The 22,191-nt window shown below is 54.5% G+C and overlaps 11 protein-coding genes across 11 annotated transcripts; 5 read left to right on the top strand and 6 right to left on the bottom strand.

The window, feature by feature from the left end:
* Positions 1-291: 291 nt before the first annotated feature.
* On the top strand, positions 292-2,391 carry BO82DRAFT_327870 (putative terminal deoxynucleotidyl transferase; the record flags this gene model as incomplete). The annotated part of the gene is made up of 2 exons (XM_025632986.1): positions 292-1,366; positions 1,451-2,391. The coding sequence occupies 2 exons, from the start codon at positions 292-294 to the stop codon at positions 2,389-2,391; spliced, it is 2,016 nt and encodes a 671-aa protein (XP_025495544.1).
* Positions 2,392-2,656: 265 nt separating this feature from the next.
* On the bottom strand, positions 2,657-7,219 carry BO82DRAFT_183727 (aminophospholipid-translocating P4-type ATPase DRS2). Its single transcript, XM_025630449.1, has 3 exons — positions 4,118-7,219; positions 3,738-4,041; positions 2,657-3,685 (listed from the first exon to the last, which is right to left on the bottom strand). Exons 1-3 carry the CDS (start codon positions 7,048-7,050, stop codon positions 2,837-2,839), a joined length of 4,086 nt encoding a protein of 1,361 aa, XP_025495543.1. The 5' UTR covers positions 7,051-7,219; the 3' UTR covers positions 2,657-2,836.
* Positions 7,220-7,659: 440 nt separating this feature from the next.
* BO82DRAFT_424125 (uncharacterized protein) lies at positions 7,660-8,316 on the bottom strand (the record flags this gene model as incomplete). The annotated part of the gene is made up of 1 exon (XM_025640283.1): positions 7,660-8,316. The coding sequence occupies one exon, from the start codon at positions 8,314-8,316 to the stop codon at positions 7,771-7,773; it is 546 nt and encodes a 181-aa protein (XP_025495542.1). The 3' UTR covers positions 7,660-7,770.
* Positions 8,317-8,735: 419 nt separating this feature from the next.
* BO82DRAFT_424123 (cytochrome P450) lies at positions 8,736-10,738 on the bottom strand (the record flags this gene model as incomplete). Its single annotated transcript, XM_025640282.1, has 5 exons — positions 8,736-8,947; positions 9,039-9,576; positions 9,635-9,969; positions 10,033-10,224; positions 10,285-10,738. The coding sequence occupies 5 exons, from the start codon at positions 10,736-10,738 to the stop codon at positions 8,736-8,738; spliced, it is 1,731 nt and encodes a 576-aa protein (XP_025495541.1).
* An 837-nt stretch (positions 10,739-11,575) lies between these two features.
* BO82DRAFT_429353 (uncharacterized protein) lies at positions 11,576-12,913 on the top strand (the record flags this gene model as incomplete). Its single annotated transcript, XM_025640522.1, has 5 exons — positions 11,576-11,722; positions 11,779-11,837; positions 11,895-11,940; positions 11,992-12,258; positions 12,320-12,913. The coding sequence occupies 5 exons, from the start codon at positions 11,576-11,578 to the stop codon at positions 12,911-12,913; spliced, it is 1,113 nt and encodes a 370-aa protein (XP_025495540.1).
* A 585-nt stretch (positions 12,914-13,498) lies between these two features.
* BO82DRAFT_302616 (exosome non-catalytic core subunit RRP45) lies at positions 13,499-14,633 on the bottom strand. The gene is made up of 3 exons (XM_025632133.1): positions 14,396-14,633; positions 14,209-14,328; positions 13,499-14,125 (listed from the first exon to the last, which is right to left on the bottom strand). The coding sequence occupies exons 1-3, from the start codon at positions 14,557-14,559 to the stop codon at positions 13,531-13,533; spliced, it is 879 nt and encodes a 292-aa protein (XP_025495539.1). The 5' UTR covers positions 14,560-14,633; the 3' UTR covers positions 13,499-13,530.
* A 192-nt stretch (positions 14,634-14,825) lies between these two features.
* BO82DRAFT_380919 (spliceosome-associated CWC15 family protein) lies at positions 14,826-16,233 on the top strand. Its single transcript, XM_025637799.1, has 8 exons — positions 14,826-14,884; positions 14,939-14,961; positions 15,021-15,097; positions 15,154-15,444; positions 15,498-15,582; positions 15,634-15,804; positions 15,851-15,886; positions 15,945-16,233. Exons 1-8 carry the CDS (start codon positions 14,875-14,877, stop codon positions 15,960-15,962), a joined length of 711 nt encoding a protein of 236 aa, XP_025495538.1. The 5' UTR covers positions 14,826-14,874; the 3' UTR covers positions 15,963-16,233.
* A 181-nt stretch (positions 16,234-16,414) lies between these two features.
* BO82DRAFT_398762 (RNA polymerase II mediator complex head subunit MED22) lies at positions 16,415-16,931 on the top strand (the record flags this gene model as incomplete). The annotated part of the gene is made up of 4 exons (XM_025639048.1): positions 16,415-16,448; positions 16,502-16,566; positions 16,623-16,691; positions 16,749-16,931. 4 exons carry the CDS (start codon positions 16,415-16,417, stop codon positions 16,929-16,931), a joined length of 351 nt encoding a protein of 116 aa, XP_025495537.1.
* A 352-nt stretch (positions 16,932-17,283) lies between these two features.
* BO82DRAFT_351193 (dihydrofolate reductase) lies at positions 17,284-18,192 on the top strand. Its single transcript, XM_025634355.1, has one exon. It carries the CDS (start codon positions 17,338-17,340, stop codon positions 18,127-18,129), a length of 792 nt encoding a protein of 263 aa, XP_025495536.1. The 5' UTR covers positions 17,284-17,337; the 3' UTR covers positions 18,130-18,192.
* Positions 18,193-18,347: 155 nt separating this feature from the next.
* Positions 18,348-21,169, bottom strand: BO82DRAFT_275498 (chloride channel protein; the record flags this gene model as incomplete). The annotated part of the gene is made up of 3 exons (XM_025631117.1): positions 18,348-18,503; positions 18,550-18,936; positions 18,986-21,169. 3 exons carry the CDS (start codon positions 21,167-21,169, stop codon positions 18,348-18,350), a joined length of 2,727 nt encoding a protein of 908 aa, XP_025495535.1.
* A 219-nt stretch (positions 21,170-21,388) lies between these two features.
* BO82DRAFT_183661 (uncharacterized protein) lies at positions 21,389-21,979 on the bottom strand. Its single transcript, XM_025630448.1, has one exon. It carries the CDS (start codon positions 21,883-21,885, stop codon positions 21,496-21,498), a length of 390 nt encoding a protein of 129 aa, XP_025495534.1. The 5' UTR covers positions 21,886-21,979; the 3' UTR covers positions 21,389-21,495.
* Positions 21,980-22,191: the final 212 nt, after the last annotated feature.

Here is a 22,191-nt window from a genome sequence, read left to right as displayed (position 1 = left end):
TTCTCCGGTTTCCGGTATCGGCTGTCGGCCTGTCAGGTGAAAATGCCGGGTCCACTTGACCATCAACTGATGCCTGAGGCAGGGATATGACTGACGTCAGTCATCACAGCTGAAGCATACTCATGTGCATTCTTTGGTTGAAGATGGAGTAACACGAATATTCCCAATTTATCGATATATATCTCTTTTGTACATTCTATCGATCCCCAGCACGTAGGGTATTCTCGGAGCCATATAACCTGCACTATATAAAGCCATGACATAACCACCGGTGTACGGTACATATCCAGCATGTCCGAGACAGACTCTGGCGCAGAACACGACGACCCCGACCCCTCGACACCCGACTTCTCAGCCTGTCCACCAATCTTTGTCTTGCAGACGCACCTCACCATCGAGTCCCTGCACGCCATCGAGGAGGAGCTCGTCCGCCGCAACGCACGGCTCACCTACGACATCGACGAGCCCGCGCTCATCCTCGGCAAGCTCAGCCAAGCCAAGCGCGCAGCCCTGGAATTGCGCACGCTGGGCGTGTGGACTGAGCCAGCCCGAAAGTCGGACGAGCCTCCGCCGGCCAAACGCCGCCGAGGCAATGGCAATGCCCTAAGCAAAGAAGCGGAGGTCATCGACCTCAACACGGAGACGGAGGACGAAGAAGACGGGATGAGCAGCCATGCTTCCTCGACGCATCTCCGCCCTGCCAACCCGACTACAGAGACGCCCACCCTGACAGTAGTCAAACTGGACTGGCTGCACGCCTGCCTCCGCACCAACACCATCCTCCCAACAGACGAGTACACAGTCTACCACGCGCGACGCATCGAGCGTCCGCCAGCACCATCCCCCCCAACCCAGACCCTAAAGGCGCAAACGCAAACCTCCATTCTGGCCCGCGCCAAAGCAGACGCCTCAATGCAGCCCCCGGCCCCTCAACCCACACGCCCCTACCAGTCCTACCACCAGCGCCACCACCAAAAGGCGCACCCCCGCACGCAGCCCACGCAGTCCACGCACCCCCCCAAACTCCACCGCACCACCACCTCCGAAGCCGAAGACCTCGGCAACCTCCCACCACCCCCGGCCTGGGTCACCGCACCCCACAACGCCTACGCGTGCCTGCGCTCAACGCCGCTCCACCCGCCCAACGAACCCTTCATCAACGAACTCCTCACCATCCGACACATCCGGGAACTCACCCTCGACGAGATCGGCGTCCGCGCCTACAGCACCGCCATCGCAAGCATCGCCGCATACCCGTACCCGCTCCGCCGGCCCGCCGAAGTGGCAGGACTACCGGGGTGCGACGCCAAGATCGCGAACCTGTTTTACGAGTTCCAGCAACAGCAGTCCTCCGCATCCAGCTCGAGTGGCAACAGCACACCGGGTGCACCAGCCTCAGCACAAGACCAATCCCACCTCCACCCCCACCCCCAACCCCCACCCCGCGGAGTCCTCACCGCCACGCACCCGCTCACCACCGACCCGACGCTGCGCACCCTGCACACCTTCTACAACATCTGGGGCGTGGGCGCCAAAACGGCCCGGGAGTTCTATTTCACGCGCGGGTGGCGCTCGCTCGACGACATCATCGAGTACGGATGGGCCAGCCTGAGCCGCGTGCAGCAGATCGGGGTGAAGTTCTACGACGAATTCCAGGAAGGCATCCCCCGGGCCGAAGTCGAGGGGATTGCGGCGGTGGTGCGACGGCACGCTGATGCTGTGATCGCCTCCCGCCGCAACCCCCACGACCAGGGGTTTCGGGCAAAGGGGGTAGAGTGCATCATCACCGGCTCGCACCGCCGCGGCAAGCCGTTCTCCGGCGACGTGGACCTGATCCTCTCGCACCGCGACGAGGATGCCACGAAGGATTTGATCGGGGATGTGCTGCGCCGGCTGGAGGGGGAGGGGTGGATCACGCATACGCTGGCGCTGCATCAGGGCCATTCTGCGCGCGAGCAGGCTACTCTTCCTTTTCGGAACGACAGTGCGGTGCACCGGAAGATGTTTGATAGTTTGGATAAGGGGTTGGTTGTTTGGCAGCTCCCTCTGGGGTATTCTTATGGGGGCAAGGGGGATGAGCTGGCGAAGGGAGAGGGCGAGGGGAGTCCGCGCCCGCACCGCCGGGTGGACATTATTATCTCGCCGTGGCGGACGGTGGGGTGCGCGGTGCTGGGGTGGTCGGGGGATAAGACGTTCGAGCGGGATTTGCGGCGCTTTGTGAAGCAGGAGCGCGGGTGGAAGTTTGATTCGAGCGGGGTGCGCGAGCGGAGGAGTGGGGGGTTGGTGGTTGATTTGGAGGGGGCGGGGGAGACGTGGGAGGAAAGGGAGCGGTTGGTTATGGAGGGGTTGGGTATTGGGTTTCGGGGGCCGGGGGAGAGGTGTACTCGCTAGGTATTACTGCGTATATTCCGGAGAGTTGAAAGGCAGGGGGGTCTGGGGGTTCTCCCCCAGGAAGTTATATTCCAACTTGATATAGGATTAAGATTGAGGTTACTGGGAAGCTGAAAGAAAAGGGGGGTCTGGGGGTTCTCCCCCAGGAAGTTATATTCCAACTTGATAAAGGGCTGACATTGAGATTACTGGGACGCTGAAAGAAAAGCGGGTCTGGGGGTTCTCCCCCAGGAAGTTATATTCTATCCTGATTTAAGGGTGAGGGGTCAAACCATACCATATTTCACATTGTCTCATAGAGCTGTCTCCGAGTAAATACACGCAACAAAACACAAACACAGCCACATCAGGCGTCATCTTCATCATCTCCCCAAAATGAGACAAAAGTTAGACATACAAAGAAGGAAAATCAAAAGACCACAAAAACTAAGCAAAAACACAATCGTTACACTAGCGCTCGCGAGCTGGTCATTTCTCCATAGCGTCCTCTGCCTCTCGTGGTATCGTAAGCATTCACAACTCTCATCTGGCCGCCCTCGTCCGCCTGGCTGAACGCATAGCCGCGCTGCTTGCGCATGCGCTGCACCTGGCGCACCTTGCGGATCGCCTTTTGGAACTGCTCCATGCGCGGCCGATAGTCCTGCACATTGTACTTCTGGATCTCCTGCACGTGGTGGTAGTGCTGCGGGAAGTACATGCGCTTGGCGTACTTCCACGCGTAGTCGCGGAGCAGGCAGATGCAGGGCAGGATCACCACCAGCAGGTAGAAGGTGGGCGACTTGAACACCTCCGGGATCGTGCCGTAGTACTCGGTCGAGAAGCCGATCGCGGGGGCCGCGTAGCCGTAAGCCGGCAGGAAGATCAGCCAGATGATCATCGAGCCGGGGATCGCGATGAAGGTGTATTTCGTCCAGATATTCGTGATCAAGGCCGCCTTGCCCAGCACCGTCGCCAGCGCAGCCGTGTACAAGGCCTCGGCCCAGACCCAGTGGCCCGCGGTCTTGCCGTCGGCCTGGGCACCGTCCCAGATGAAGAAGAGCTGTCCGACGATGTACAGGAGCAGCGAGTGGTAGAACCCGTTGGCAATCCAGGACCAGAAGCTGTGTCGGCGGAAGAAGAGACTCTTCTGACCCATCTGGTACAGCTGCGGATACCGATCGAGCAGCCGCGCAGAGATAAACTGATCACAAATGCCCATGGCGAAAGGGGGGAGAACGGTGAAGAAGACGTTGTAGTACGACAGTGTCCACGACTCGTAGATAACCTCACCAGAGAACGCGTTTTGAAAAGAGTACTATGCATGGTCAGGAAAGGCAAAGGCCGACACGGTAATAAGAAGGGCTTACCCAGAACTGCGTCATACAGAGAGCGATATTCTTGTAGAACGAGTACAAGATCACTCGACTGATACGGTGGTAATTCCAGGCCCCGTGGACCAAAAGGAGCTTGCGCAGATAGCGGAACTGGGCGATCGACACGTCCGCCGACCGTGCAGCCTGCAAACCCTCGACGCCGCTGATACCAACACCGACATGGGCGGCCTGGATCATAGACACGTCGTTGGCGCCGTCGCCGATCGCCAGAAGCAGGGACTTGAGGTGGCGCTTGACCAGCTTGACCACAAGGGCCTTCTGCAGGGGGGACACACGACTTCTTGAATTAGCACAATCCGGAAAGAAGAAGAACAAGAAAAGAAAAGGGCAAAAAGCATAACGGGCAGACCTACCAGCAAACAACTGCCTTGCACAAAACCGCCAAGTCCAAGAACAACCTCTCCATGTCCTTCTCGAGAGCGAAGGTCAACGACCGGCCGTCGATAACCAATGCCATCGCTTCAGTCTCGCCCGAGGTACCCTGGCTCTGAACAGCCTGAAGCTTCTTAGTCAAATTATCCCTGGTAGCCTGGGCGTTTTCCTCGTTGACAATGAGCAGAGTCATATCCTCCGAAATAAGCTTGCACGACATTCCGATGTTGATAGCCGTTTCCTGTCTGTCGCCAGTCAAGACCCAGATCTTGATGCCGGCCGTCTGGAGGGTGTGGATAGTGTCCGGGACGCCATCCTGCAAGCGATCCTCAATGGCCGTGGCTCCGAGAAGGTAAAAGTCCTTTTCAATGAGTTCGGCGGCCTTGTCCAATTCATCCGCGCGGTTTCCGCTGACCGTAGTCGCGGCCTTGTCATAGATCTGGTACCACTGCTGGAACTCGGCTTCGGGAATCTCGCGCATGGCCAAACAAAGCGTACGTAGACCCTCCGATGCATATTCCTCCAGATGTTGCAGGGTCGCCTCAACCGTCGGGTTGTCCGGGTTCAACCGCTCGAGAATGACAGTGTCCGCACCCTTGGTGTAGATACGGACCTTGCCGTCTGGACAGCGGAAGATAGTAGACATACGCTTTCGTGTAGAGTTAAACTCGCAGACGGCCAGCAACTCATACTCGTAGTCCTGACCCTCCACCGTGAAAATCACGGATCTGGGCCGGCGGTTGGAAAAGCGATAGCCCAGAAGCGCAGCACCCTCGACCAGCGCACCTTCGTCCGGAGACGCCGCCTGGTACTTGATCTTGCCCGGCTCCTTCTCAGATCTTTCCGGAATGACGGTATGGCAAGTCGCAAGCAGAGTGAGGAAGTGGTGAATCACATCTGACGAAGGGTGGGAGCGGAGATTCTCCGCGAGCTTCTTGAAGTCATGAACACCAACTTCGACACCGTCTTCCACTGTCGCGCGGCGGTCCTCGGGGACATCCTCTCCATATTGAATACCGGCAATAGTGCATTGCTTGAACTCCATCATGTTACACGTCAAGGTGCCCGTCTTGTCGGAAAAGATATACTCGATCTGTCCCAACTCCTCAACTAGCGATGACGTCCGGCAGGTTGCAGGAGTGTCAGTCTTGTCGTAGTAGATGTCGAGATCCGCGTTGATCAAGAAGGCCTGCGCATACTTGATAATCTCAATGGTGACGAAAAGGGAGATCGGAACCAAGTTCGAGTACAAGACCCAGTAAGTGAAGATATCCAGAACAAACTGCTTGACGGCATTGGTGCGTCCGTAGTCGAGGTACGTGAGTTGACTGCCCTCAGTTTGCCGGATAACCAGATCACCAACGGAACTGATCACACTGAGCGCCACGAGAATACCGACCAACATGAGAATCTGGACGTTAACCATACGCTCAACAGCCGTTCGCTTGATCGGGGTCGCGGTCGCGTTTCGCATCAACTTCGTTTCGTGGCCGGTAAAGACAACGATTCCATGTACCCAGGGAGTGTTGCGCAGGGTCGCCCCTCGCAGGAGCAGTTGATCCGGGGCCAGCGGCAGTTCCTTCTCACCACCTCCCGCGTGCATAGTCAATGTTGCCTCGTACGTGTAAAGACTGCTGTTCGGCTGTTCCGATCGAACGCGCCCGGTCAACCGACTGAGATCTGCGGGACTGACCAAATGCGCCGTCTCCGGAATAGCTTGCTTGATCTTCAGGTTGGTTTCGCCGTCCAGATTTGCCGTTTCGATATAGCATAGACCCTCGGGTTCCGATGACGCAAGCAAGACCATGTCGGCGGGGAATGGCTGCTCAGACTCCACGCGAACAATATCACCCACAGCGACATCGATCCACTTGGTCTCATGGAAGCTCGAGCCTTTCAGCACCTGCGTCTTGGAGAAGTTCAACCCCTTATCAGACGATCTCCGCTTGTAGTCCTCCACAAGTTCTTTGATGGCCGACACCAACAACACAATCAACAGCGGACCGATCGTGGTGTACCGATTCGTGGGAGTGACGTTCGGGATCTGCTGAAGAACAGCGGTGAACAGGAAGAACAGGTTGGCATACTTGGAGAACTGCTCGAACAGGAACTTCGGGATGAAGGTGAAAATATTGTACTTGGCCGTCGAGACATGGTTGTCGACGAATTTGTGCACAGCGTTCGCGGGCGGATTGTTCAAAACGATCATTCGAGGCCCCAGAGTCGACGGATCGACCTTCCTGCGACCTAACCCAAACTTGAAGTCCGACTTCTTCGACTTCTTTCGAGCCCCGGCCGCAGCCGCCTCATCCGGGTCCGCACTGTCCAACCGAGCCGCACGACCGCCCGACTCCGTCAAGGGAAGATCCATCTCCGAGTACTCGGGCCCCATGCCCAGCATGTGCTTCGCTCGGCCCATCAGGCCACCTCCCAGACCCAGAATGCTGTTTCGCTCCTTCGCCTGGCGAACCCGGTTGTCGGGCTGCGAGTGGTGTACGTCGTCATCATCCAGATCGTAGTACCCGTGCAGCGACCGGCCGTCGTCGTATTCGTCGAGGGAGTAGCGGTTGTAGTTGCTCAGGCCGGAGGTATGGGAATAGGTGCGAGACACGTCGGCCCCCGTGTAAGGATCGGTGAGGTAGCCCCCGACTTGCGCCGGAGGGTGCGCTGAGGAAGTCGCATGGGCGCCTGAATGCGGTGGAGCCTGTCCGCCGACGAAGCTATCGTAGGAAACAGAGGGACGGGGTTGGGGTTGGGGTTGGTCGGAGTCGTCGATGTCGTACTGTCGCAGTAGGTTGTCATCGTTCACAGGTGGACGTTGACCCGTATTATACATGGGAGTGGACTCATCCAGCAGCAGTTCCTCGGCGTGGCCAGCGGCTGGATGAGGTCCGGGAGGCCTACCGCTGGCCATGACGCTGAAGGCGGGCAGACACCGTTACTGCGAGGTGGTGCCCCAGGAGCATGGATTGACGGGGATGGAAGGGGTAAAAGTCGCGCGCTGGGAGTAACGGAGGATGGCGGAAACACGTAGGATTAGGGAGGAGGTGGTCGAAATTGCGAGCGGGTGACAGTAAGCGGCGGGGGAGGGAGAGAAGTAACGCAGATTGGGAGAAATTCTGACTGCCTGGTGGTTTAGCTCAGATGCCGCGCAATTAGCGTTGGATCACCGCCCGTGGCTGGGGCCGGGAGATGGGGCGGGGCTTTCCCGGTCGAGACGATGAGTAAATTGAATTGTTGACTGGGAGACGTGCTAATTATAAGCCATGAGGGGGGAGAGGATATGATGTTTCAGAGTAGGAAGACGATTTGGCAGAGTCAACTCATTTCCACTGCCGCCGCGTGGTTGAAAGTGGATGATGGATTGGAGAAAGGGAGGCCAGGCCGCAGGCATGAACACCTGCTTCCGCTTCGGGTTAGCGCCGCCTGACCGATCGTCACGGCTTTCTACAATCAACAAACAACACTTCAATAACAGCAACAGGTTAGAAGCAGATATGAAGACGTTAACCACATTAACATCGAAACAACAACCCGCAAGCATGTAAATTGAGCAACAATCCGATTCCTCCCGCAACAAAAACAAAGCAGCCCAATGATTTCCGCTCTGGTTTACTCAGAAAAAAGCTACCATTCAATCAGCAAGCTCTTCTGCCCGTCTCAGAGCCAACTTGTCTCTCGTGCAGTCAATCCATGGGAAATCCACACTACAAATTCGCCTAGGTCTATGCCAACAGGTCCAGCTTCTGGGGCATCGCATAGAGTCACCGGTCATTGGGCGCAGCAGAATGTCATGAGCCCTCATTAGTTCTTGGAGGAAGTGAACATGGCTTCGGAAGTCCTTCCACGTCTCATCGGTCCAATTGTGACCATCGTTGAGCATCTGTAAGTATTCGCTCTCGACCCTTTGCATACGTGCCCAGATAGCGTAGTGAGGTCGAAACCCGATTGAGAAGGAGATCATGATCTTGGGAGCTACCGAGACTTTGAGGAGTTCGGCGCAATGTGCGTATTGCCATACGTCGAGAGGATGTTCCGAGAGACTTATTATAACCTTATGGCGCTCCTCTTTCACATTTTCCTTCAACCACATTGCAACATGTTCCGTGGCAAATTTCATTTCCTGGTAGCCGTAATAATGCTGAGGGAAAGTATAAAAGATATCGTTGGACCTCGCCATGGAAGTTCAAAGAAACATGAATAGTATGTAGAGCAGACAAGAAGAGCTGGGAGCTGATATCTGACTTCTATATTCTTCTGACCATGGAATTACAACAGCTATATAGACAGCAGTTTGCACACATCGCACAATTCCACGTATGCAATGAGCAATGGGATACGTAGAAGGCTGAGATTGTCTATGATGTCCTTTGACTTATATGAATATGTCTAGCAGGGTTTACCCAGTCACAGAGCAGTCGGCCTAGGCAAACATCAACCTGCACAGCCTGTCTTATAATGCATCGAATCTTGACCTGCATGTTGAGACAGGATGCCGAGCGTAGAGTTTGGGCGCTTCAGCCGTCAGGTCCTCAGTTTTGTTTTTCTGGACCATGACATCTATAACAGTTTGAACAATATCATTTGACACTTTTGCCACTAGGGACCAGCGTTCCCTGCCAGATCCTGTCGTTTGCGAAACTGAAGCCGAAGAGGAGGTAACGTCGTTGTAAACGTGTCCAGCGCGCTGTGCTCAAAGTCCTCGCCTGTCTCACCCGGCGCGAAACTTATGGAATATTGTAGAACCAATACAGATACAGTGATTTGAAGGCTGAGCAGAGCAAGATTCTTCCCAGGGCAACTGTAGTGACCTGGTGACGCAAGTTAGCAATGAAACTTATCCAATCACTTGAATTGTGATTCTAACCCGACGCTGCGGAAAAGTTGCGGTAGAGAACTGACCTATTGCAAATGGAATGAAAGGCGCCCCATCAGTGCGAAGCTCGTCTTTTCTTTCATTCCATCTCTCGGGAATAAAACTTTGGGCTTGTTTGTAGTACCTCTCGTCCGTTTGAATCAACTGAACCGGAACAAACACGTTGACATCCCCAGGAATGTACACCTCATCGATCTGGACGCCTTCCGCAGGGGTTACCCGGTAGCCACCTGTCATCACGGCTGGCCGGAGACGAAGAGATTCATTGATGATATCGTCAAGAAAAGAGACTGTCTTCACCTTGGCGTTGGACCAGTCCTCGACCCCACCAGGCATAGCCTCATCCAACAGCCGCTGAAGCTTGGCTAGGACATGCTGATATTTAGCTAAGTAGAAAAGGACAGTGGCCAAGGTAGTCGCTGTGGTTTCACTGCCGGCAATAATGACCACTCGAGAGTCTTCGTGCAAAGCAGCTTCAGAAGGAGAGGCTGCTGCGTCTTTGTCCACGTAGGCTTTCAGCAGCCATGAGACAATATCGTCGGGATACTTTCCAGCGTCCCAAATCTGCACACCGCATCAATGTCTCGGCCAAACGCCGAACCCGAACAAAGCAATTACGCACCTTTTGCTTCCTTTCTATCTCATCACCACACCACTTGAAGAAACCTGAGTAGGCTGCAGTAGCTCCTGGGAAACGGCTAGCGAGATTCAGAAACCAAGGAACATGGCCCAGAACGCCCAGGACGGCCATGTGATCGTGGATTCCTTTGATAGCTGGGTGTTCAACACCTGTTGTCAAGTTTCCAAAGTCTTTTCCAAAGCCCACGTCTCCCATTACATCGAAACTGACAAACATAGACCAGGCGGTAGCATCAATGGTATTTCCCAGGTTGGCTGTGATATGTGAGGCAAGTTGGTCGGCCTTTGCCTTGATCCGTGGTTCGTACAATCCGAGTGCTAGATACGCCTGGTCAATTTCGTCGGCATCTTCCAAGAAATGGCTTTGAGTAGAGAGCACACATTTCATACTGAATCCTCGATCCCATGCCTTTCGTCGTTTCCGGTGGTCTTCAAAATCTCGAGTGTGGTGGACAGAGCATTTTTTCGGGTTGGTAGAGGCCTGCGCGTAGTAGGTTGACTTGCGACACTTTGACTGAGGTCCGAAGAGAACTGGTAAAGCTGATTTGCGCACGATGCAGATTTCTCGGGGACCTATGATTGGAGCATGTTCAGTACTGGCGGTGAGCACTTGAGAGTGGTGAGATGACATGCCTGTTCTGATAAAGTCACCGTATCGCTTGTGGAGTTTCTCAATTTCCAAATTGTATTGCACATTCCTTCCGGCAAGATACGCATCATAGAATCGAGATACCCTGGATCCTAGCGGGCCTGGAAAGCGACGAAGACGATGGAAGAACAACCGATAGACCCCAATGCTCAATACCAGCCCCGTGTTGAAAGCGCCTGCAATCCAGCATACTCGGGCCAGACTCTGCGTCACCGAATAATCAATGGACGTAAGATAGGCGGCAAACACGGCAATCACGGTAACAATATAGATAATCAGAAGTTCATGAAGATGATCTTCCGTGGGAAAACTGGTGCGAAAGAGAGTGAGATGGAGGACAATCGCGAGTCCTGCCGCGGAACTTCCCAGGCTGAGCAGGTCCTTTCTGAGGAAGTCACTAAAGCCTGCGGACCAAAGCAATGATCTCGCTGAATCCATCGTGAGTGTGTTGTTGATTTCCTCAACCACCCATCGCTCTACCCACAGTCGTTCGAAGAAAAGGACAATCCCTCCTGACGGGGGCAGTGAAGTATTATTTAACATCCATTTGAGCCAGAACCTCCCTCAGCACCTTTGTCGGTTGCATGCTAAAGCGACGGCGTCATCATGGTCGACGACTGTGAATCTGTTATTGGCAGCAGCCTGCTGGTCAGTTTATTAACCCTTGTCTATACCCCACCTCGGCAATAGCAATAACACTCAGCCGATCACAAAAATGGGATAAAGACAAGCAAGACAGAAACCAGGACCCATCGTGCACGATGGTGAAACTCCGGTCCTCGTGCGGACAATACGCAGGACAAGCCCGTCATCCCCACCTTTTATCTCTGCTACTCGTGTTGGCCTGATCGCACGGCGGCCCTTCAGTGGTGGCTGAAAACCCCGATCCACCTCGCGAGACACTATAGGAGACTAGGAAGGGAGCAGCCGTCCGCTGTGGAGCTTATGCTGATGCCAGCTTTCGCGGATTGGCGGGAGGAGAGAAAGCAAAGAGCTTAGCGCACTGGATCTCATCTGCATCTAAAGCCTCCTAGCGATGGCGCTTGCAGGGATGGCTGGACTATCAACAGGATCGATGCACACAGCAGGATGGGCTGGATCGGAAGAGGGGGTGAAGAAAGACAAGGCTGGCTCCGAGCATTTAATTCTTGGCCCAATGGACTTTCGAGACTTTCCAGTATATATTCTCTCGGCCGGCTTGGCTCGCAGGTCATTTTCAACAGTGCACGAGCTTGCACGAGTGAGCTGTGTGCCTGGGCTTATGCGTTCGGCAAAATGGCTCTCGAGAATCTTCAGCCATTGACCTACGGGATTATCTCTGCTGCTTTCGCGATCGGAACTTGCTCCATCTTCCTGCGACTGTACTGTCGACTGCGTCATCAGAGTTTTGGTAGGGATGATGCAGTGGCTATTATTCTCCTGGTAGGGAACTGTCATTGAGGCCCTAGATAATGACCATCCAGTTAATCGCCGCACAGTTTGTCAACGGGATGCAGCAGATGATTCTGTACATATTTCTTCATTACGGATGTGGACTGTAAGAAACGAAAGCCAGGTAACAAGTATAACAAGGCCTGACCAGGTACCGTGGTAGGCACTCGAGTCAATTATCCTCGCACCAACAAGAACAAATAACCAAGGTACGCACCCAGCTTACTGGCACCACCTCGACTAACATATTTACAATCCAGTGGTTGTTCGTTGAAGAAGTCTTCTACATGTTCGTGCACTGGACTATCAAACAAGCGTTCCTGCTCTTCTACCTCCGACTCTCCCCAGATCAATGGTTCCAAATCAAAGTCTTCAGCACAATGGCCCTCAACACCTTGTTCACGATCACTAACTGGTTACTCGCCTTCCTACAATGCAGACCCCTTGGCGCCATATTCCACCCCGCTGAATATCCCAACGCGCAATGTCTGAGCACGTACGTGGTCATGATGGTACCGACCGGGCTGGTAAGAATAGTGAAAGTTCCTGGGATATCTATATACTAACATATTCTGAAACAATGGGAAGAACATCATCACGGATATCATCATCCTCGCCCTACCGATCCCGACCGTGATGCGATTGCAGATGAGCAACCAACGCAAGGTCGCCGTGCTCGGGGTCATGTGTTTCGGCGCCTTGTCGGTAGTGACGGCGCTCTGCCGCTTCGACGTGCAGAGACAACTCATCGCCGACCCAGATACGGCGTACGTGCTCGGCCGAATGATCATCGTCGCGGCAATTGAGATCGAGATTGCCGTGGTGGCAGTAAATCTTCCCGCGTTGAAGACCCTCTTCACCAAGCTCGTGGGCAGCTCAAGCGGCGACTCGGCCAATGGCGCCCACCGACTTTCCGATTACATCAAGCAGAGCTCGAACGTAGCAGGCCCTAAGAAGAACGAATCACGCTTATCGCGCGCTAGCCTCCAGATCCACGAGCTACTTGGTGGCAACTTGACGGGGTCTGAAGAAGAGCTCCTAAGACAGACCGGTGGGAAGGCGAACATCACAGTCACAACGAATGTGGACGTCGCGTCCGAGCGAGCGAACAGTGAGTATCTGGCGGACATCGGCTTTCCTCCCATCGTGAGCCAGCATCCGAAAAACCATGTCGAGGCATGATAACTTTCAAGAATTTCTCATTGAGCGAATTAAAACGCATTGTTATTGAACTAAAGTGTGGCTTGCCGGCTGTCAGATCGTAGTCGACCAAAAAAGCGAGTTCTCAAATCTGCTTGGTCAATGGGCTGCGGCAAATGTCCGAGAGACGCCTTGGTGGCGGGCCTGGCCTGAGTATAAGCGGCTTGAGCGGAGAATATCACCACCCGATCCATTATAGCTCCGTGGGCTAAAATTATCCACCACCGGTTTGAAAATGGATTCTTTATTTCCCATAGGACGCTAAGAGCACGCGAAAAGATAGTGACTGACATTTGATCTAGCCACAGGCCATCAATTACACACCTGGGTAATGCCAGAGTGATGTCTCGGACTCTTTTCACCGCCAAGTTGAATGGCATTCGGCCTGGTGTCCCTGCTACTTACTATATCTGAAGATATATTTTGGATGTCAACCACCACGAAACACACCAAGCCATATCGTAGCTTCTACAAATCTACAAAAACACACCCTCAAAAAAAAATCTGATTGCTCGTCTGTTAAAACCATTAGACTCCTGGTAATATGCATGACATCTCTAGAAAAACCCGCCAAAACCATCCAGACTTGCACGTAGTGATCACCGATCATTCTCCGCCCGCGACTCCTCGGCCATGCCCGTCTTCGCCCGCTTGGCCAGATCCGCCTGCAGCGCCTTGTCGATGATGGCGTTGATCTCCTTGACCTTGTCCAGGGCGACGGAGGTCTTGTTCACGAAGACCATGGCGTCGACGGGCGAGCCGGAGAACTTGGACATGAAGCAGACGTCGCCGGCGTTGTTGAGCCCGAAGACGACGTCGGCCTCGGCGGCCTGCTCCTCGCGGCGGGTGGCGTCGAGGATCACGCGCTTGCCCTCGTCGAAGGAGTGGAAGGTTACGGCCAGCGGCTTGTGCGTGATGTTCAGCGCGACGGGCACCCGCTCGTCCAGCCCGTAGACGATCACCTGGCCGTCCTTAACGACCGCGTCCGGGCGCCGGAAGTGCTGCAGCCCGGCCATGATGCCCGCGCACGCCGCATCGATCAGGTTGCCGTCGTAGGCGGTGATGTGCACGTCCGCCCGGATGCTCCAGCAGCTCACCCCCTTGACGATGCACAGGGATTCCGTGTCCAGCGCGTTCGAGTGGCGGATCACCCGGTCGAGGACGTTGGTCACGTACGTTTCGAGGTCGCCTTGTCTGTTTCCCGGTATGATCATTAGAAACCCGTCGTTGTTCCCCCATCCTCTGCTTTGGGGGGAAGGGGCAAGAGCATGTCCTACCGTCCATTATCCCAGGCGGGCGACCCCATCGCCGTCAGCTCCATCGCGATCGTGAAAAGCCCATCGAACGGCCGGTCGTCGTGCGGTTTCGTCACTTCGGCTGAGATGCGCGTCACTAGACTAACACGCACACCATAAAAATTAGCTTCGCGCGGTTGTGTTGTACCCCCCAAGAAAAGAAGCATACCTCGTCCGACCAAGCTGCACCTTCACATGCCCATACTCCTCCCCGAAGGTCACCTTCAACGGACGCAACTCATCCGCGGCGCGACCGTCCAGCCGTACATCCTCGCGCAGCGCATTGAGGATGAAGTCGCGCTCCGCGATCGAGAGCGGTGCTTCTTTATTCATAATGTGAATTTCGGGCGGAGGAAAGACGACAAAGGCGGAGGGAGGAGGGGCGGACTTGGCCGCCAGCGGCGGAGGGAAGACTTTCGTTTTCTCGCTCTTTAAATTTCATGCCGCGGGCGCGGGCGGTCTTCGTCATTGCAGTGTCTGGACGGGGTGGGCTTTAGTCCAATGGGAGGGGATTTTGGCTGGGCGGTGAGTGGAGCGCGCCTGAGGCTGACTTACCGCTCTCGCCGCGGGCGGAGGTTATTATCAGAGCCATCACCTTTCTTCTTCGGACAACAATTCTCGCAACTTTGAATTTACGCACAACGCAATATGACTACAGGTGAGGGGACTGTGATTTTGCATGGGAAGGGTGTTATGCTGACTTTTTCATTAGCACACAGACCCACGTTTGACCCTGTACGTAACCCGCTTTCCAGCTCAGACGGGGAGAAGCGCAAGAACTCATTCGAAACTAGGCACAAGGCAAAGAGGCCCTCCGTGGTCCGGCCTACCACCAGCGACTGCTTCCCGCACACAAGCTTCTGAAGACACGGTAGGCTGGCGATATCTGTTCAAGTTTTAGAAGAAAGGGACTCTGACAAATGCCAGTCAACTCGGCCAAGGCACCGAAGCGGAAGCCACACAGCGCGACCTCCGCGCCGAACTCCTCCAGGCTGAGGCCGCCTATTTCGCCAAGAAGAACGGAACCCCCCTTGATGAGCCCACGGTCGAGAGCGTGACGCCCAAGCGTCAGTTGGAAGGTGGTTCGCCGGGTGGAGATGCAGACACAGGAGAGCAGGAAGAAGATCTGGAAGCGAAACGGCGAAGGATATTAGAGGAGACGAGAGACATCGATGCGGATTCGGATGGGTCGGAGGAGGATAGTAGTGATGAGGATAGGTGAGGCGCTTTGCTAATGGAGCGATGCATAAGGGCAGGGCTGACTGGCTTAGTGATGACGAGGAGGATGAGGCTGCCGAGCTGATGCGCGAATTGGAGAAGATCAAGAAGGAGAGGCTGGAGCAGAAGGAAAAGGAGGTGGGTGTCTTCTTCCGGTCTGGGTCCAGGGCAAAATGCTGATGATGGTAGGAACGCGAGCGTGCGGCCGAAGAGGAGGAGAAACGAGAATACGACATTGCGCGCGGAAACCCCCTGCTTAACCCTCAGGACTTCAATCTCAAGCGACGATGGGACGACGACGTGGTTTTCAAGAACCAAGCGCGCGGCACGGAGGACAAACGGGGCAAGGAGTTTGTCAACGTAAGTTTGTTGGTCATGTTTGGGGATTGGTATTGACATGATGCAGGACTTGTTGCGATCGGACTTCCACAAGCGGTTCATGGTAAGTCGGCTCGGTTTCCGGATCTTTTTTCTCGGAGTGCGAATGCTAATGGATGCAGGGCAAATACGTTCGGTGAACACCATACCCTCCGCATGCTGAATTTAACGGCTGCCATGGCTCTTTGATTTCGCTCCCCGATCTCGCTGCATTGCAATCCATCCACAATAATAGAGGTATCACAACTCTCAGGACAGGATAAGCACCTACAGAAGGTCCGCAAGCTGGAGGGCGATGGAAACTCGGTTTTCGCGTCTTCAATTGGACACTCGCGAGCTCATGCGCTGGAGATGCACCACCTAGATAGCGATCGAGTATATCATCCATTATAGTCATAATATCCAAATCACTGCAACCAGACACACTCGTAGATTAGCTTCGTTATCTTAACCATAACCATAACCGGCAGTATCCGACCGCCTAGATCCCCGCCCAGAACAATCACAATCACAAGCACAACCCACCCACTCCCTCATTTGCATAATCTGATACACCCGATCAATCGCCTCAATTCTCCTCAATTTCCCAAAAATGGAGTCCCAACCCTCTTCCAAAACCCTGCACAGTCAGTATGCCATCTCCCACCCACCGCACCAGCCACTAACGCACCAAAACCAGACCGCATCAACACGAACATCTCCCAACTCCTCCAGCGCTTCGAGAACATCATGGCCACAGCCACGGTACGCCATGCCCACTGCCAACCACCCTTTCAGCCTTCTCCTAACATAGGATCCAGACCGAAAGCACAAGTCACACCTCGACGGCCGTCGAAACCTACCAACTCGACGTCGAATCCACTGCCTTGGTTCGTTGACCTCGACCTTCTCACGATAGCATCGGCTTGCTGATTTCGGTATGATAGGTCCGCGCAGCAGAAGATATCCTCGCGCTTACGCGGGTGATGAAGGAGACGTGGCTGTTCGGGAAGCTGGATACGTTGGGGGAGGACGAGGCGGAGGTGAAGCGGCGGGAGGAATTGGAGCGGGATGCGGGGGCGATTCAGCGGGCGATTGAGGAGGGGGGACTTTTGAAGGCTGCTAAATAGGGGGCTGGGGGATGGTTTGGTAAGGTATGGTGCATTGGGAGTTTGGGTGTTGGATGGGATGGGCGTTATCGGTGGTGGGATTTGATTCTTCTGGCAATGTCCATCCAATGCTACTGCTATGTAGTCGAAATGACTGTCTATATCACAATGTTTTCAGATATCATACAATGCATATTGAAGCAAGCGATGCGCTGCATGAATAAAAACTCAGAGGAATACACAAACTAACTCCAATAACCAAGCTGCACTAAGGCTAAGCTAGCTAATCTTATCGATAACCAAACCACCACCTCCGCCCCGACCATCCCGAACCAACCTCCGTCCGTCCACCAAATTTCCCTCCTCCACCCCTCTTCTCTCCTCACCTCTCTCTCGCCCCCAACAACAACCACCACCACCACCCAGAATGCCCCCCCGCCCAGCACCCCTAACTCTCATAGTCGCCACGACCCCAATCCCCACACCCCCCTCAACCACAACAACCGGCCACACCAATGGCCCCCTCCGCCTCGGCATCGGCCTAAACGGCACCCTCCCGTGGCCACGCATCAAAACCGACATGTCCTTCTTTGCGCGCACCACCTCGCGCGCACCCACTCCCAGCAGCACAAACGCCATCCTCATGGGCCGCAAAACCTACGACTCGATCCCGGCCTCCCTCCGCCCGCTCGGCAAACGCATCAACGCCGTGATCACGCGGTCCGTCGACGACGTCGCGCGCCGCGTGCAGCAGGATTTGGACTCAAAACAGCGGAAGGAAGAGGAGAAGATGCGCGCGGCTACACAGGGCCAGGGGCAAACGAAAACACCGCAAGGGCCGCAGACCGACGCGATCGTGTGCGCGGGGTTGGAGGAGTCCCTCACAAATCTGGAGGCGAGGTATGGCGCGGAGGACCGGCTGGGCCGGTTGTTTGTGATTGGCGGGGCGGAGATCTATGGTGCGGCGCTGCGGGTGACGACGCGCGGGGTGCGGATTGTGATGACGTTTGTGGAGAAGGTGGCGTTCCAGGAGGATCGGGGGCAGGTGTTTGAGTGTGATACTTTTTTCCCGCTGGATGAGGAATTGTTGCAAGAAAAGGGGTGGCGGAGGGTGAGTGCAAGGGAGGTGTCGGAGTGGGTCGGGGAGACGGTGACGGATGAGTGGATTGTGGAGGGGGAGGTGAGGGTCAGGATGGTGGGGTATGAGCGGGTGGATTGATCATCGATCGGTTCCTACGGAGGGGGGAAGAGGAAGTGACAATGTACAGTCTGTATGCAAGGTATGTACGGCGCCATTCGGGTGAATGGTCTCAGGCTCTAGATACAGGATACCACAAAAAACAAACGCTGATCCAACTCCGAGCTAATTTACAGCAACAAATCTAGATACCGCGAAAAAAAAAAACAATGCATAACACGTTTCCACCAGAAAGCAAGCTACTCGTTCTGCTTCATATACTTCACAAAGGCTTTCTTGTGTACCAGGCCGGCATAGTGTCCATTGTGCAGAACACACAGATACCGCAGGCCCAGCTTCGCGAAGCATTGATACACAAGATCAATCGGGGAATGGATATCCAGGGACATCGGGGACTAAAAGGATTAGCTTCGTGTCATGCAGTGAGATCACCCGACTTACAAAATCAATGTATTGAGTAAAGTCCACCCAGTCGGTGTTTTCCAGATCTTCACTGTCGGAAATAGCCGAGGACACATCCATCGTCATTAGACACAGAGTGTTCTCCTCGTCCTCAAGATTGTCGAGAGCGTATTCAAGGTCGGGCGCAGGGATCAACCCGGTCAGAATGTTGTGACGCAGAATCGGCAAGCCACTGTCCAGCTCACCGGCCATGAGCAAATTCTGGAGCTTCGACCGCAGCTCCGTCGCGGGCACAAAGGAGGACTCCGAAATGTCAATGACCCGGCTGGCCCGCAGGGGTCGAACGAGATCGCCAAGCTGTCCATCTGACAAGGGCTGGAGTTTATTGTCAAGGAACGGATACGCATTCATGTCCGTCAGAAGGTCCTGTGCACGTCAGTACCATGACTATGATTACAGGCTTCAGAATACTCACGTAAATACTGCGGGGTTCGATTGCATCTGCTGTCCACTTGGCACAGAGAACGGCCAGTGAAAATGGGAGCACGTGGTCCAAACTACCAGTCAGTTCAAATAAGATGACGGCCAGTGTCACTGACAGGCGTGTGACACCACACATGGTAGCACCGGCCGCAACCATGGCATAGACCCCCGGTGTCACGCAGGACTCCATACCAGCGACGGCCGGGCAAGACGACCCGAAAAGGAACGAGTTTGGATATTTAAGCACCAAGTATTGGGCCACATGGCCAACGATGCGGCCCATGAGACCACCGACAACCATGGATGGAACATAAATTCCAGCAGGCACCTTGATACCAAATGTGACAATGGTAAGCAGACTTTTGATGACGAGAGCGACCAGCAGGTAGCGAATAATATCGCCAATGCGGTCTTCGCTGGGACACAGCCCTGTGGGTGAAGACGACACATGCTCACACGGGCTGGCCAACTCAAACATTAACTCGGAAACGGGCAGCTTGGTGTATCGATTCCAGAATCCAACGAGTCCAGTCACCAAAGCCACAAGAACAACCTCAAGCATGGGATAGCGCTTGATAATCGGAATGCGTCGGAACGACCGCGCCCAGACGCTCGAGGCTTTGATGAACAGAGCCCCGGCTGCTCCTCCAAGGACACCCAATAAAATGAATATGACCATCTCGAACATCTCCCAATCACCAAGATAGCGAACCTGAAACAAGACGATCTTGCCGGTACCGTAGGGATTGAGGAATTTCAGAGACAGGGCTGCTGCAATGCAGCAGAAGAACGTCCTGAAGAGTGTCTTCGGAGGGAAATAATAGCTGACTTCCTCGAGGCTGAAAAGCACACCACCGATAGGCGCCCCGAAAGCTACCGCAACACCGCTGGCAGCGCTGGCACTCAGGACCTCACGCCTCTTGCCGTCGTTCAGGTTGTATTTCGCAAACAAGCGACAGCAAATGTTTCCTACGCAGGTTGCGATGTGCACATATGGACCCTCCTTGCCCAAGCTCAGGCCTGACGCGACACTAAAGACCAGAGCAACAGTCTTTACGACAAGAGTCTTAAAGCCTAGATATCCGTGCAAGACAAAACCGCTGTTGATGACCTTGACCTCGGCCACTCCACTCCCTGCCGCCGAGTAGTATGTCATAGCAGGGCGGGTAGGAATAACGGCACCCGGTGCCTGTAGACCACTTGGCGAGTCATGCGAGCTGGCATTCCCGGTCTTCCCTTTCGTACCGCGGGAGGACGCAGCTCCGAGGTTCTCGTCCAAAGTCGTCAACGAGATGGATGATGGTACCACCGTCTTGGTGAGTAAGGTGAGCGCACAAGAGATCACGGAGAGAAAGATCACCCAGAAGATGAACATGCCGTAATCGACCCACTGATTTTCGCTACCCGATGGGCTCAGAATATTTGACCAAGATCTCCACGCGGGACATTCTTGCCCTCCCGTGCAGCAGCTTTGGCGGCTATGGAACCAGTGTGTGCTGCAGAAACCCTCCTTCACGTCGAAAACGAACTTCTCCGTCACGTCGACAGAAAAGGCAATCGCCGCGGTTATGCAGCCAATCAAGGCTACCAACACCCAGCCCTGACTGCCATCGAACCATGCCAGGAGGCGACCCCGGATGTCTTTCCGCCTGCGCAACTCTCGTAGACGAGCACCGTCCGCTATGCTATCATGGACCCAATCGGTCGAGGTGAATTGATCGTACCAGCTCCGTTCATCCAGGAACGAGGCAGTCATGTCGTCCTTGGCTGACGGGGCGACACTCGCGGCGGGATCGCTGTCGCGACGGCTGAAACGCATCGCTTGCGAGTTAGCGCGGCTGTGATGGCGTGATCGCCGGAGGCTGCCCGCCAACAAGCTATGTCTGAAATTCAGATCGGGGCCTGAGTTGCCAGAAATGTTGGTGTAGGATCTCGGGAAATTGCGCCGGTGTTCGTGCCCTTTGCCTAGCAAGCTGGTCGTCTCCCCTACTTCCATAGGTGATTCTAGCGTTTCATAACCGGTGTGGGCTTCGGACAGGTGACTGTGACCGCGCCGAAAGGCGGACGGCGAGGGGGGGGCCGTTTGAGCGCTGGTTCTTCGGCCATCGGTTTCGATCGAAACGTGCTCAATGTCCGAAGGAGCCGAGGGAAATCTTTGGGGGACTGAACGAGGCATTTTCGACGATGCAAGGTGAAGCAAGGGCTACTTCCGACCTACTGATGGCTGTCTGAAAAGTCACGTTAACCCCGACTCCTGAAGAACTCCAAAATGCAGGGCAGGGGGGGGGGGGGGGGGGGGGCAAACGGAGGGGTAGGTAAAAGAAGATAAAGGTAACAAACATTTCGCGATAACGGACATATCCATCCGCGCATCAAGGCCGGGCAACTGCAGAGTGGAGACGCGGACGAAAGTTCGACTGTGTTTGGATGCAAACAAGAAGAAGCGGTCGACGGCGGTGAGACACGGAGATAAGGAAGTGAGTGCAGCCGAGAGGTCGATTGTTATGTTATGTCTAGCGGAACACGCCAAAACAGAGGGTCGGAGAGGATGAAGCTATACACAAAGCAAAGATATAATACAGATGAAAGGAAAGAAAGACTAAAATAAGAGGCTGAAAGGAAAAGGAGGGGGGAGGGGGAGGAGATGCAGGTGAATAGATAGTCTAACAGTCTAACTGTAGTGACAGACACAGACCAGGCGGCCAAAGGAATGGAGGTGGGGAGAATAGCAAAAGGAGAAACAGATGGACTCGGGGACCCATTCATGATCCGTCCGCGCTGATCGTCATCTGACTGCCTAAGCCTGTTTGGGGAATCACAAACTCGGGGACCAACACCCTCCAAGCAGCGGTCAGACACACACACTACGAGAGTGGAAGGGCAAGATGTCATCGGACATCTGGAAAAGGCACGTGTCCCTCCACCCGACAGTTATGCTTGTCAGCTTGTTGGTGTAACATGCCACCGATCCTCTTGGCAGCTGTACCCCAGACACCTGGGAATGCTGCATTACGTCAACCCATCCAAGATAACTATATGTTTAGCATATGTATATAATAATCTAAGGTTTATGTGATCTTGTTTTGGGCTTTAGTACCATCTCAGGAATAAGTGGCGTGATGCGTGTATAGATCCCCTATTGCCCGTCCTTTTTTGTTGTGTTTGCGCCTTTTGAATATATGGTAAACTAGGTGCAGC

Source organism: Aspergillus uvarum (assembly GCF_003184745.1).
Source record: "Aspergillus uvarum CBS 121591 unplaced genomic scaffold BO82scaffold_7, whole genome shotgun sequence".
NCBI classification, from domain to species: Eukaryota; Fungi; Ascomycota; class Eurotiomycetes; order Eurotiales; family Aspergillaceae; genus Aspergillus; species Aspergillus uvarum.
This window is presented reverse-complemented; position numbering and strand designations above follow the sequence as displayed.